Source organism: Atractosteus spatula, chromosome 21 (genome assembly GCF_055471065.1).
Source record: "Atractosteus spatula isolate fAtrSpa1 chromosome 21, fAtrSpa1.hap1, whole genome shotgun sequence".
Lineage (NCBI taxonomy): Eukaryota > Metazoa > Chordata > Actinopteri > Semionotiformes > Lepisosteidae > Atractosteus > Atractosteus spatula.
Window position 1 is genome coordinate 8790465 of NC_142726.1, and position 13343 is coordinate 8803807.

Here is a 13343-nt window from a genome sequence, read left to right on the forward strand (position 1 = left end):
ACGACTGTAGGGCATGTCTGTGCACGCCAGACCCTGCTTCCTCCACATACCCCCTCACCCCCCCCCCACCTCCTCTCAGCCTCTCAGTCTCTGAACCAGAGAGAGACGGGGAAGGGACAGGCATTCATCATAATAATAATAAACTTTATTTTATATAGCACCTTTAAAGGTGGCATATCAAAGTCCTTTACAGAATGACAACAACAATAAATAAAAAGAATACTGTACACAAGATAAAACACAATTATAATATACAGAGGAGACCGTGGATGGTGGTACTAAGAAAAGCAGAGGGGTGAAGAATGGAACCAGTTAAGTAAAGGCTTTTCTAAAGAAGAAGGTTTTGAGTCTGGATTTAAAGGAGTTTAGAGAAGATGGCTCTCTGATATCCTTGGGGAGAGAGTTCCAGAGCTTGGGGGCATAACAGGAGAAGGCCCTGTCACCCATACAATGTAGACGGGCTTGGGGGGGACAGTAAGGAGAGCAGAATTAGAAGAGCGAAGGCTGTGAGGTGGGAAGTAGGGCGATAATAGTTCAGACAGGTACTGAGATGCCAAGCCATGCAAGTGAGCATGAGGACTTTAAAGTCCACACGGAATTTGACAGGAAGCCAGTGCAAGGACTCCAGTATAGGAGTAATGTGATAATTTGCACTTGACCTGGTCAGCATTCTGGCTTCTGAATTTTGGACATACTGCAGTCTGTTTGAAGTAGATTTAGATACCCCAGCGAGAAGAGCATTACAGTAGTCAATTCGAGAGAACACAAATGATGTGTTAACTGCACGCCGTCTAATTTAACTACCAGTGTTCATGTCCACTGACATGTTTGAGGGCTGGCTCATCTCTGGTGCAGGGTAATGAACCTGGTGTGCGGTTTGCTTTGTGCCTCAGAGACATGCCCCTTGAGATGCATGGGCCGGAGAAGGTCTCTGCTCCGTGATCTGTACTCTCACTGACACCGTTTGTGATTTTAGGACGTCTATGCGGGAGAATATGGCTCACGCATGCATATGAGCACACCCCACGTGGGAATAAACAGACAGACAGACGAGCGTGCAGGACGGTGATTGAAGATCTGTGCCTTGCACATTGACAAAGGCGGAGTGAGGTTTCTCATGTGAGCAGACAGCATGGAAGGGAGACCGGGGGGGTGGCTGGGTGGGACAGGAGGGTTGGAAGGAAGTCGTTGGACTGGGGGAGTCGCTTATGTCCGGAGGGAAAGGGAAGACTGTTCTGCCCGCAGTCACAGCTGGTTCCTGACAGAGGAAGCCGAGACAGGGGCTGTGTCGTGGTCTCTCTGCGCTATCACCGCTGCACAGAACTGTTTACCTTCCCCTTGGGCTCTGCAGCCTGTCCCCACCCCTTTTACACAGGGACAAACCCACACACACGCACTCTTCCACACACACACAGGCACTGTGCGGCTCAGCACATGGGAGCACGCTGGTGTGTGCGAAGGTTCAGTGCACAGTTCCCAGCAGGAATGTAATGGCACAGGCAGGGAATCTTCGCCGTGCCACTTGAGCACCTTCCTGGAACTTTCCCAGAGCGCGCCTGGCTGTTTGATGGATTTCGCAAGAGGACTGGGGTGGGGGGGCGGCGGAGGCTGCTTCTAATTAAGAGTGTCAGCACCGTTCTGTAGGTCTCGCGGCTGTTCAACTGGAGATGCTACAGCAGAAAAGAACCAGTAAGGAAGGGTTAACTAAAAGGCAGATTTGAAAAAAGAAGCAAACGAAGGAGAGAAAGAAGAGCACAAGATCTGAGAGAAAAATCTTCCATTTTTTGATGGGACACGCATTTTAACTCTGATGATCTGAACCGCCTTTTCTAGTCTAATTGCCATGCAAGTTGGCATCACTTTACTTTGGTCCTAAGATCTGCAGTGACCTCTGAGAAAGTCTCTGAGGGCAGAGTAATTCTGTGGAGCAGCTCAAGAGTGGTTTGATAGACTGGAATGAGATAATTCCTTAAACACAGTTTCACACATGTAAAAAAAGATACATCTTCCGACTTGCATGTGACCTGGAGCCTAAGCTATAAAGAGCAACTGTTTCGTCGTCTTAGGACAAAGTTGGGGACCTTTTCAAAAACTGAGGCCTGGCATGCAGAAACTAGCAACCGAGGCTCTCCTCAGAAAGCACAGGAGGACAGAAATCGGGAGGCTCTCTCCCTGTGCAAAGGCTGTGATTCCCAGAATTCCCACAGTTTACTTGACAAGTCACAGGAGCATGTTGGAAAAGCGTTGCCTGCATGCTCTCTCTTCCAGTTCTTCAACGGCTCAGTGCTCGAGGAAAAACCCCACGGGTAAGTGGACTTTCCTCAGATCCAAAATTTTAATTCTGAACTGCCATTTCTAATGTATTTATGTTATTCACATTCCTCATTCATGCTTAATTGAAAAATAAATAAGAAACCCTGATAAGTTTATTTCTGAAATAAAGTTCAGTGAGTATATAGAATGTAGTTTTATCACCTTCAGGAATAGTTTTCATGGTATGATTAAAAACATTTGGCTTATGACCTACTAAGATATTGTACCACGTCACCTGGTACATTTCTTTAAAATATACAGTCACATATACTGTATGTTCCTATACTGAAGAAGACAGTTGTCTCTTTCTGGTTATTTTTAGTTTCCCATCCTGTGAAGTCTGTAAAACAATCTCAGAGCACTTAACGTCCTCCTCCCTTTTTCAGCCATGAGAAAAAGAGACAAATTACCAGCTGTGGTGGATGGGGTTCAGTTCTTAACAACAGGCATTCTGGGGCTTCGTAATCTCTTCTCTCTCTGTCACCACTGTCTAATGGTGATCCCTGTGATGAGTGCTAGCAGGGGAACAGAGGAGAAACTTCCAGGGAGGGGTGAGGCAGGGGGGTGGAAAGGCTAATAACCAGGGAGAGAGAAAGTTTTTCGATTGCCACGCTTCTGTGCTGAAGTAACAATAGTCAGAGAGACACACTGTTAGCAGACTGCAACTATCACTGTCTCAGGGCTCTGTCAGAAGGCTGGCTGGGTGGAGGTTAGAGATACAGAATCCTTGCTCATAGATATAACCCATATACTGCCTGGAATGGACTACTGTGGGGAAAGTCTAAACTCCAGGTGTGTTTCAATCCATGAATTGTGTTTCTGGCACTTTCGTCTCTTAAGTGAAACTGGCTAGGTTTCTCTTTGAAGAATGAATTGATGTGTCTTCAATATTCGCCTAACAAATTTGGACACTTAAGAACATTCTGGAAAAAATGCTGGATTTTAATTTTAAATTGTCACGCTAGCTTAAGGTGATTTACATTTCCCTTTTACCCGCTACCTTTATCCTGTAGAATGCAGTGTTGCCAGTTAGATTCAAAATTTTGGGTCGGACATGGACATAATGTTGAAAACATAACAATTCAGAGTTCAGCGGTTTAACTTGAGTCTACCCCATGCTGTAGTTCATTACATTCCTTAGATCATCTGTCAAGCTATTTGTCCCATAATGTCAAAATAAGTCAACTGGTTTTGTAGCTCAAGAATTAGTGGGGTATGGCTTGGAGTATTACAGTCAGAAAGATACAATAGGAGCAGGTTAACATCACCCAGTGAAAAAGCAAAGAAAGCTGTTCTTTATAAACACTAAATATCCAAAGAATCATATATAGTATCTTATTAATCCATAAATACTCAATACATACTGAAGTGCAAGAGATACCTGCGTCACTTTTTGTCAGCAATGAGCTTGGGAACATTTCAGGGTGAAGTATTGCATAAATAGGCCCAGAAATAAACTTCTCCTGTAATTCTACAATAAAGAATGTGAGCACATGTTTACTCACTTAATTATTTAGAGTACCTTTGCACGGCAAGTGCCTTTTTTTTTTTAAAAAAAGAACAAAATGCAAGCCATTTTTTTTCCAATCACTTTGTGCTCTGTGGAAGTCTGCCTGGCGCTGAGGACCTGTCTTCGGTCTTTGTCGCTATCTTTTTTTCTACTGTGCGCGAGAAGCGGCAGAGACTTCCTGTGCTGGAGCAGATGTTGGAGTTTTAGGCACAGCTGCGTGGGGCGATAACTGGAGTGGCAGGGAGATGGCGGTGTGCTGGGCTCACTCCCCAGCTCTTATCGCCCTGCACACACAGCGCGCGCGCACACACAGACAGCAAGGAGGAACTGCCACCCGCCACTGTTACGAGACCCCCTTCACACAGCAAGATAGTTCAAGGTGCTCCTTCAAAATTCAAAAAATAAAACAGAGGTTCTACTTTCATGGGCTTCAAGCCCCACTCTTATAAAACGAGGCCCAGTTCACTCTCCCTCAATCCGACATTAAACAACTGGGGGGGCTGAGTGTTGCAGGTGTGAATTCAGTCTTCCATCCATGTGCAGCAATTTGCCTTTTATTAAATTAATGTTTTGCTTAATCTTGCTTTGTCCCTGGAGGGATTTAAAAATATTTAGGCTTCCGCATCTGTTAGGTTTTCTGTTTTTAAACACACCCATGGATACGAGGTAAATTGAAGGTTTTTGTAATATTTTGGACAATTCTGTGTATGTACTACCTTCTCCTGGGAAAACTTTGCCCTCAGCAAACATGCCCCTTGGCTTTACTATAGCAAAGAAACAGTTGGACACTTTTTGACAATACTAAAAAAAACAAATACCTGAGCCATATATTGCCTGAATGTCAGATTTGTAACTTGAATGCTGGATTTGTAATGTGCATATTTTGCAACTGTTTTATGAATTTGTGAAAGTGAACTACTTCATTTTTTCCTGCTCACTTAGCTTGGCTGCCAACAGGGACTTTGAGTCATTGTTTTCCTCATACAATAAGGCATAAATGTAGCATGATAAACCACAGTCTGGCTGTCCTTAGTCAATTGGCAACTATTTCACAGCATGTGCTTCACACACCATTAGGAAATGTTATTTTTTGTCTTTAGGCTGGTGTCCAGTGTAACAGAACTAAACTTTTCAAGGAAAACTCTGATTGCTGAACCACGCCAACAACTGAACCGTAGGAAGGGTTGGTCATCCAGGCTTTTGCTGATAGCTGACAACTGTTTGGTCACTACATTGGGCATTGGTAAAACTCTTTATTGTGTTATATCACTATCAGTTCCGGTAAAGAGGAGGCCCGAGCAATGTGTTTGTGTGAGATCTAGCTCTCCTTCTCTCTCTGCACCGGTCTTGTGGTTTCTCTTAAGAACAGATGTTCACTACTCTATACATCCCCACTTGGTGCTATCTTCAGCTGCAGTTCTGCTAACCGCTCGCACAAACTTGCAATTTTTAATAAATTCCACACACACACATATACTTAAAGTCCCTTTCGCCTCAAAACTCACTCTCAGCATTCACATATCTCTCCCTGGGATGTATTTGGGTCTTGCCATTTACTGAAATTAGTTGTCAGTTATCTCCAGAACTACTTTCTACTGTACACCAAAATGCCTTTTGGCCTCAGGAGAGAGAGAGGTGGGGGTGTATTGTTCATTTCATTTTTGTTTGTTAGAAAGTTGTTGTGTAACTCCGGAAGTCTTGAAATATCGCAACACAACACATGAAAAAAACCCCCCACCAACTTCAAGACTGAACTTTCAACGATGACAATTCAGTTTATTACTCAAGCTTATCAAAACATTGTGTATGGCCTTCTGCGTATAGGCAAAAAGGGGTTTGGATGTAATTAGTAAAAAAACAACAGACATGGTCCCGAAGTGGTACCATTGCCTCGAAAATATCGTTAATCAAAATCTCTTTGCTAACCCCTGGCGTAGACCTGAATCTTGCTGACAATAAAAACAGGTGCTGCTTAATTCCACCCTGTACTTGTCAGTGCTGCTATATATTACCTTCCCATCTGTACCTACTTCTTAGTCTAAATTGTAACATTTAATTGAGACTCTGAACAAGAAACCGAGGACAGAAGCACAATAGGGACACAGTTAACCAAGAGAGCCCTTATCTCGTTTGAACACACGAGCTTAACTGGTGCAATACGAAAGGATTTGCAATGTGTGAGCTGGTGAAATGCTATGACAACATCTAAATGACCCCTTACATTGTAAACTGTCTTAGCCTGTGATGCAAGTCTCATTTAAGTAACAAGGCTCCGCACACTGCTCGCCAATCATGTCTGCAATACCTGGTGAATCCTTGTGTTGGGTCTGATTGTTTAAACGCCAGACAATCCTCCAAAAGTTCTTTGTTCTTTGGCTGCCTATCATGAGCAACTCAGTTAGGAGCATCTCTGTCTGACTGGAAGTCACTGAACGAGAAGAATGGAGCTCCACACAAAGAAAGTCCAGGCCGATCCTTGTGGATGCAGCAGGGTGTTTATCCGTTTATCAGTAAGTGCGCGGATTGTATTTTTACACTGTAAATCCTGCAACAAAAGGACAAATTAAGAGGAGAATGGGATGCCGTCACTTTAAAAATTGACAAGCCGTCCACTGCTAATCTCATGTGCTGGGGCAGGGAGCAGGGAGCTGTCAATCAGCTCTTCATCGGAGTGACAGGGATTCGTTCCCGCCACCTCCCTCCTCCCCTTGCTGTCATTCACAGCGCTCCTGCCCTTATCTCCTGCTAAAGGCCATGTGAGGATGCCAGGCCTCTGCATACAGGTGCAGATGCCTTAATTCCTCCTTACAGTCAAGGATAATAGCCAGGCATGCTGGGTTAATACAGTATAAGGATGGTTAAAAATGAGGGGAACCCTTTAGCCCATTTTGCATGGTTCTCATGGGGTTGTTAATAGCAAGTGGATCTGAGTATGGCCTACAGCTCTTTCTCGGAAGAAGGCATCATCTTGAACAACATAGCTGGGTAAATGGTCACAGACTCCTAAAACCCTTAGTGTAAAAAGTTCTTCCAGTTCTCAATTTTAAATGCACCTCCCGGTAGTTTTCATTTACATACTGCTGTTTGTGTTTCACTGCCAATGCTGAAGACGTCCACGGTGTTGACTTTGTCAGTGCCTCTGAGGAATCTGAATACTGATCACAGAGATGTGGTACCGGTAACAATTAAAGCACGTCCCACTCACAGAATATAGAATAAACTGGCCACTTACAGGATTTTTCAGCAGAAACTCATTTACCATGTATACGCTAAAGAGAAACTGACTGCTACGTTTACAGTGAAGAGTGTTTGAGATCTGTGAAAAAATTCCCAATTCTTTGAAACGGGCTGAGTTCACATGAGTGTCACACCACTAACATTAACAGTATTCCATCAAAACATTACTTTGTTTACACTTGATTTAAGTATATATACACACAGTACATGCATATAGTCTATAGTTTAATGTGTAATGTAGCACTGTGATTGAATATAGATCTAGTTAATCTGCATACCCGTAATTCATTGCAACTGCTGCTCATACCTGCCATCCAAACCTGGAAGGGTGTTCATTCTAATACATGTACTGTACAGGTCTTTGTCACTGACCAAAGCTGGCTGTTCTTTGCTGATTAACCTGAATAAAGCTGTCCATGGCTGCCAGGTTTGATTTTAAATGTGCACAAAAAGCAGAATGAGAGGTACTAAGGCAGTTCTTTGCCCTATAGAGTTGTGATTGGCTGAAGATCTAATTAATATTCATATCTATTTCTATACATTTGTGAAAGGTATATATGTATAAAAATAAATCATGGAGCCTGAACAACACCACGTTTTAAAACAAATCAGAGGGACATGCTTTTGGTGTTCAGAAAAGAAGCCAGTACTGTACAGGCTGTACAGTGTATTCCCAGCATGCCTCTGCCTCCCTGTGAGATGATGTGGTGTGACTCGCAGCAGGGACCTCCAGGAGCAGGACAGGGTAATAAGTCCCCTCAGGCATCACCCATAAACGCTCCATCAAGCCAAGAGCAGCACCGCAATCCATCTCTGTAACAATCCAGTCACCGCATGCTGAATGGCCCCTTCTCATAAGGCCCTGATTGGTGGGGGGGACAGAGGTCAAAGGGGCTTTATTAAACCACCATCCTCTGACTCCAATTACTGCCCCCTCCCAAGACCATGTATTCAGCCCACTATGAGCTGACATTCCAGGCAGGTTCATTCTACACCTACTGTAGCTCTGCATCGCTCTGCACAGCAGTGTCAGGCACAGCTATGTTCAACAGCTATTCAGAGCCACTTGTGCAGCTGCCTGCCCTGTAAGGACCACTGTTCGGTGTTATCTGCTCCACACAGCTCTGAGCTTTAATAAGCATAGATTTCCCAATAAATCCTCAACTCCAAAGAGGAGTGGTAATGTGTCATAATTCTCAACAGCTAATGCAATTTAAATTAAAGAATGCTGTAACTAACGTGTCTTCTCAGTTAGAGTTTTTAAAAGTCAAAACATATGAACGCAATAAAGTTTGCACGTTCAAAAGCCCACATCAAATCGAGAAAGAGCTTAAATGCAGATAACTTCAAATGAGGACGCCCCTCTTCACCCAAACAAAGAGACACCCCCCAGAAATTCCTCAAGAATTTCTGCACACAGGGCAAAGAATATATACCTTCAGCAATGACGTCTGCATAGCACAGGTGTAAATTCCTAATACTGAAATGAAGCCCCTCATTGCTGTCGGAAAGAGAGGTGCTGGTTTGCACAAGCAGTTGCTGTTCATATGGGTCTATAGATCTTTAACATATGTACCTTTTGGCAAGATGTGTGATCCTGTGTTCACAGAACAGCAGGCCTGGCAATCAAATGATTTTACATCAGCATCTATGGCAACACAATAGAATACCAGTTTCAAAAGTGTTGTTTCTTTCTTGCATCACAGCTTTGATGCAATCACTGGACACAATAAAAGACCAATCATCATGTTGCCCAAAACATTTCTCCTTTTGCCTCCTATTGTTATCATTATTATCCCATAAATGATTTTTGACATTCTGTGAAAGAACACAGAATGAGGGCTGAAAAGATTGTGGGATGCTGTATTCTGGAAAACATCTGTGCTTGTAAAAAATAAACAAGAGTTGTTTTATAAGCATAGTGAGTTTTATTTGCTGGGTCTTCCTGCCATCTCTGCTATCAGTAGCAGATGTGGGATTCTCAGTATTAAACATCACCTGCTAACATATTACATACTCATGTGTACAATATTAGTCACATCAAGATTATGATATTACTCAATGAACAGAAACTATGAAGAAATAAAAGAAAATGAATACATTGATCAAAGCAACCAAACCCAAATAACGTTAAGAGATGGTTTGACCAGAGTTGTCTCCAGGATGCCATAATAAGTTATATTTCAAACATAGTCTTTTTTATGGACTTTTAAGTGATTCCCATAATGAATAAAGATAAAACCTTAAAATCTGTAACCTACAGTACATACAGTAATGATTAGTGTAACTTGAACAGTGAAGCATCCGTATCTGTGAGGTCAAGAAGATCTGATTATTTCAAGCGGTGGACACTGGTACAGGTTTAATCTAGTATTGCACACATATATTATACGCAAATGATGTGCGGTCTTTCGAATGTACATTTCTGAAGCAGTATGCAAAATCTTCGACTCACTATGGACCACAAACGACTACTGCAGTAAAGGTTCAGTCCACACCACCTTGTGAACTACAGACAAGATATGTTGTTAAACTGATTCCTTTTGACTCGGACCTGCAGGCAGCTTTCCCTCTGACAGGGCATTCACGAATTTTCAGTTTTCTGCCTTGGCAGCGGTACAAACTGTAAAGGAGACACCTGGTGATCACATGGTTAATGTGCGTACCGAATTGGCACGATTCCGCCGGCGCTCCGATTGAAAATCGGTGTCTGTTGATGCGAGGAAACAGCGGCCCCCACGGGCAGAAGATGATAAAACCAGTGTTCGTAAACTAGCAGTACAACACTAAGGTGTCTTCCAGTACACCAGATCCTTTTCCTTTGAGGAAGAAAGCACATATAGAGATACAATAAACAACCATCGTCTTTTAGAGATATATTAAGCTGCCACCATAATCAGAAGAATAAAAAAAACAGTGGTAGGTATATACCCTTTCATTATCATTTAAACTGTAAACCTTCGGTCTAAGGATTCTTCCACTTACGAAATTTGCTGTACCGAAAAGGACTTTTAATTTAATTCAGTTTAATTCCGTCGTTTCTTCTCCCTAAATGTATTTTCAGCTATTGTGAATACTTTGCTTTTCATAGTCCGGCTAAATTCCAAAAATTCAATGTCCTCGAAGAAGTAATTAAGTCTTTCAATGGTATAGTTAGACTGTGCCAGTTCATGACAGCCGCTGAAGACAAAAGATGCACGCCTGTAACAACGTGTCGAGCTATTTTCCAGGCGGTAATTCAAAGCAAATGTGTGAACACGTTGAAAATACATATTTAACCGGGGAGACATGTGGCCAAGATACTGACCACTACAAAAGCAGAACAAAGAAACGGGACACTTGTATAAAAAGGGGGGTTTATTTTGTATCATCTGATTAGCAGCATCTGAAAGAGTTCCTTGTGTGGATGTATGCGTGTGGAAATGTCCGTGTGTGTGCATGAGAGATGGACCAGATGTAAACTCAGTACTCGAGAGACGCGCAGGGCAGGGTTTGCGCTGCGAGGGGACGAAAGCTTGAAGAGGTGGAGTTTGGTTGTGGTGAGCCAGTTGCTACTGCAACAGCAGAATCGAGGAGCAAGGGAGGCTGTCAACTCGTGGGTCTGAGAGGGCTGTCAAACAGAGGAGGGAGGGGAGGTTAGGAGCGCTGGAGTACGCATCTCCGCTCCAGATGGTGATTTAAACGCAGGCAGAAGGCTTCGGGAGGAAGAGAGGAGAGAGAGAGCAGGAGACTGTATATAAGACAGTAGCACAACACCGCCGAGTACTTAAAACCAAAATATAACGACATTAAAAAGAAACAGGAGAAAGCATAAATGCTGTAACCCAAGTATTTATTTAATGAACTTGTTTATAGCATCTACAGACGACTGTTAGAGTGAATGGAGCCATTCTATTGCCTGAGCAGTTAATGGATTGGTCGGCAGTAGCAGTCTGCGAGGGTTCTTTAGAAGAACCGACGGAAGAAATTAATTAATCTATACAGAATTGGTTGTTTCCAGAAAACCAGCTGTATGAACGTTGCTTCATCCGAGTCGCGGGTTGCCGTTTAAATACCCGAGACTAGTCTCCGAGTATTAAAAGCTGAGCTGGGACCGGCGAAGGATCTTTACGCCAAAAATATTCGCATCTTTATTTCGGAAGAAGTACAGTGCACAACAATATGGGATTTTAAACCTATCGGATCCTGCAGATAAATACAGCCAACTCAAACGCTGACATTTTTAAACTGACTTTCCAATATGAGTCCACGATAATTGTGTCATTGTATCTTGGTGGCTGAAGACCCTCCAGCACTTGGCGATTTCTTTTCGGGATCCGTTCAATGCTGGGATCGAATGAACGAAAGATGAGGCATAAAGGAAAACAGAAAATCTAGAAAAAAACGGAGAAACCTGAGTACATATAAGAAATAAAAGAAATGCATTTAATATTTTGAACAAAGTCCTCAAGCTGTTTTTTTAAGATTGAAAAGAGAAGGTAAACCAAAGACAGACGCATCTAAGGGAACCACTCTCAGAGTTCTAGCTTTGCAAGACGAAATATCATCATTCGGACAGAAAGAAACTGGGAAGTTAATTACCTCATACTTAATTTAACTGAAATGTCAACACCGCTTTAAATCCAAAGGAGTCGAATGCTTTTAAAATTGTATTATCGTGTATAGTTTCAACCTGTCGAAGGATTTTTGTTTTGAAGAGTGATTTTTAATTATTTTCACTTGACCAAGAGGAGTAGAAGCATCGCTTTCGAGAGTGGCCAAGAATTGGTGGTTTTACTTTTTATTTCTTCCAAATATTAAGGATTGGTGTATTATTACTATTTCTTAAATTTAATGTGGATTATCGTTGCTGCAATTACCTCAGCCTGACCTCGACCTTCACAAAGTAAGTGTGATATTTGTACGTGTACTGTTCTAGTTATTCGTTGAAATAAAATCATGACTGATGGTTAATCATGTAGAGATAGTTTACTGTTTTTTAAAAAATATTTGGCATTACCTTTTACTTCCCAAACAACAATAATCAATAACCTGGATCACAGATCAAAGCAGTTTATACTTGGCCCTTACAAAAGCCCTCCATGCCGTGTATTTTAAAATGAATATTCATTCTATTTTTCTAAAGTACCTTTATAAAACAATACATCTAAGGAGCTACAGTATATGAATTACCTTTTATTTTAATAATTATTCGGAATTCTAGTAGAACTGGACATTTAGTTTCATAATATATCATAAGAAGCCCCGCTGCAAGTGAAACCTGTTATTAAACCGTTCTTGAATGCATTTTCAAATTTCCTTTCATTTAAGAATGTTACATAAAGCTACCATTGGCGTTATTACACTGTTGCGTGTGTGGTGGCTTTTTTTGTCTCGTCAAAGAGAACAGAATTCAACATTATTTTGGAAACCTTGCATTATTAGGGCCAAACAACAAAAAAATCATTATACGATAAAAGAAAATATTCTTAAAACAATACTTTCCTTACTATTCAGTCTCAGAGTTGGTATAAGGTTATTATAATTCTTGTGGAGTGTTATGAACTATTGTATACGCGTACAGTATTTAATCATTTTCTTTTAATGGGGACATATTTGTAAGAAATTGTCAAATGTTTTTAAACGTGTTAGGTTTAAATTAGTTTCGCATTGTACGACATCTTCGGACGTTCCCCGGGAATAACACTCGCTTTGCAACACAAGATAGTTAATTAAATCGATGCCGCTGTGCTCTGAAACGACGAGGGAGCTGCTGTTACTCTCACCTGTCCGCTGGCCAGTTCTCCGCGGATGCTCGCATGTCTTCAATGTTGTTCGCTTTGAGCGTTTGTGATGTTTTCTATCCGCAACTCACTGAAACATGAAAATGGAGCCTGACAAGTAATTTCAGGGTTATGAAAGACGAGTATGTTGGTAAAACTGTTGCTACTGTCATTACTGTCGTTTTTTTTTAATTGCTGCCATTGTCTTCTTCCAGTACGCTGTTGGAAAGGGCTAAACTATGAGGTTTTCTCTTACGCGAAACAAAGATATTTGGTTGGCTGTGATTTCATTGTGTATTAACGGAGAATTCCCTAAGATTAGTATATTATACTTTTCATTAGAGATTAATGAAGGTTTTAATAATCAGAAATAACCCCTACATCAGTCTTAGGCGACCACAACTGTCATCCATTTCGTGCGCCAGAAGAAAATTTAAAAACGACAGTTCATTGTATAAAAGAGTAGTAAAGAGATTGGGGTTTATTTAAGTGATTTTCGAACGACCATAACTTTCCATATC

At 41.8% G+C, this 13343-nt stretch overlaps 1 protein-coding gene across 5 annotated transcripts in view; it reads left to right on the forward strand.

Moving 5' to 3' along the window:
* Window positions 1-1243: 1243 nt before the first annotated feature.
* cbfa2t3 (CBFA2/RUNX1 partner transcriptional co-repressor 3) overlaps window positions 1244-13343 on the forward strand; it is a 44248-nt gene continuing 32148 nt past the window's right edge. For 2 of the 5 annotated variants that reach the window (XM_088939026.1, XM_088939030.1), the window contains exon 1: window positions 1404-2306. In XM_088939026.1, coding sequence (XP_088795152.1) covers window positions 2105-2306 — 202 coding nt within the window. In that variant the 5' untranslated portion in view covers window positions 1404-2104. Of the gene's footprint in view, window positions 2307-10679; window positions 11946-13343 lie in introns of those variants that run through there. The other 3 variants (XM_088939031.1, XM_088939032.1, XM_088939028.1) reach the window with 2 other exon arrangements.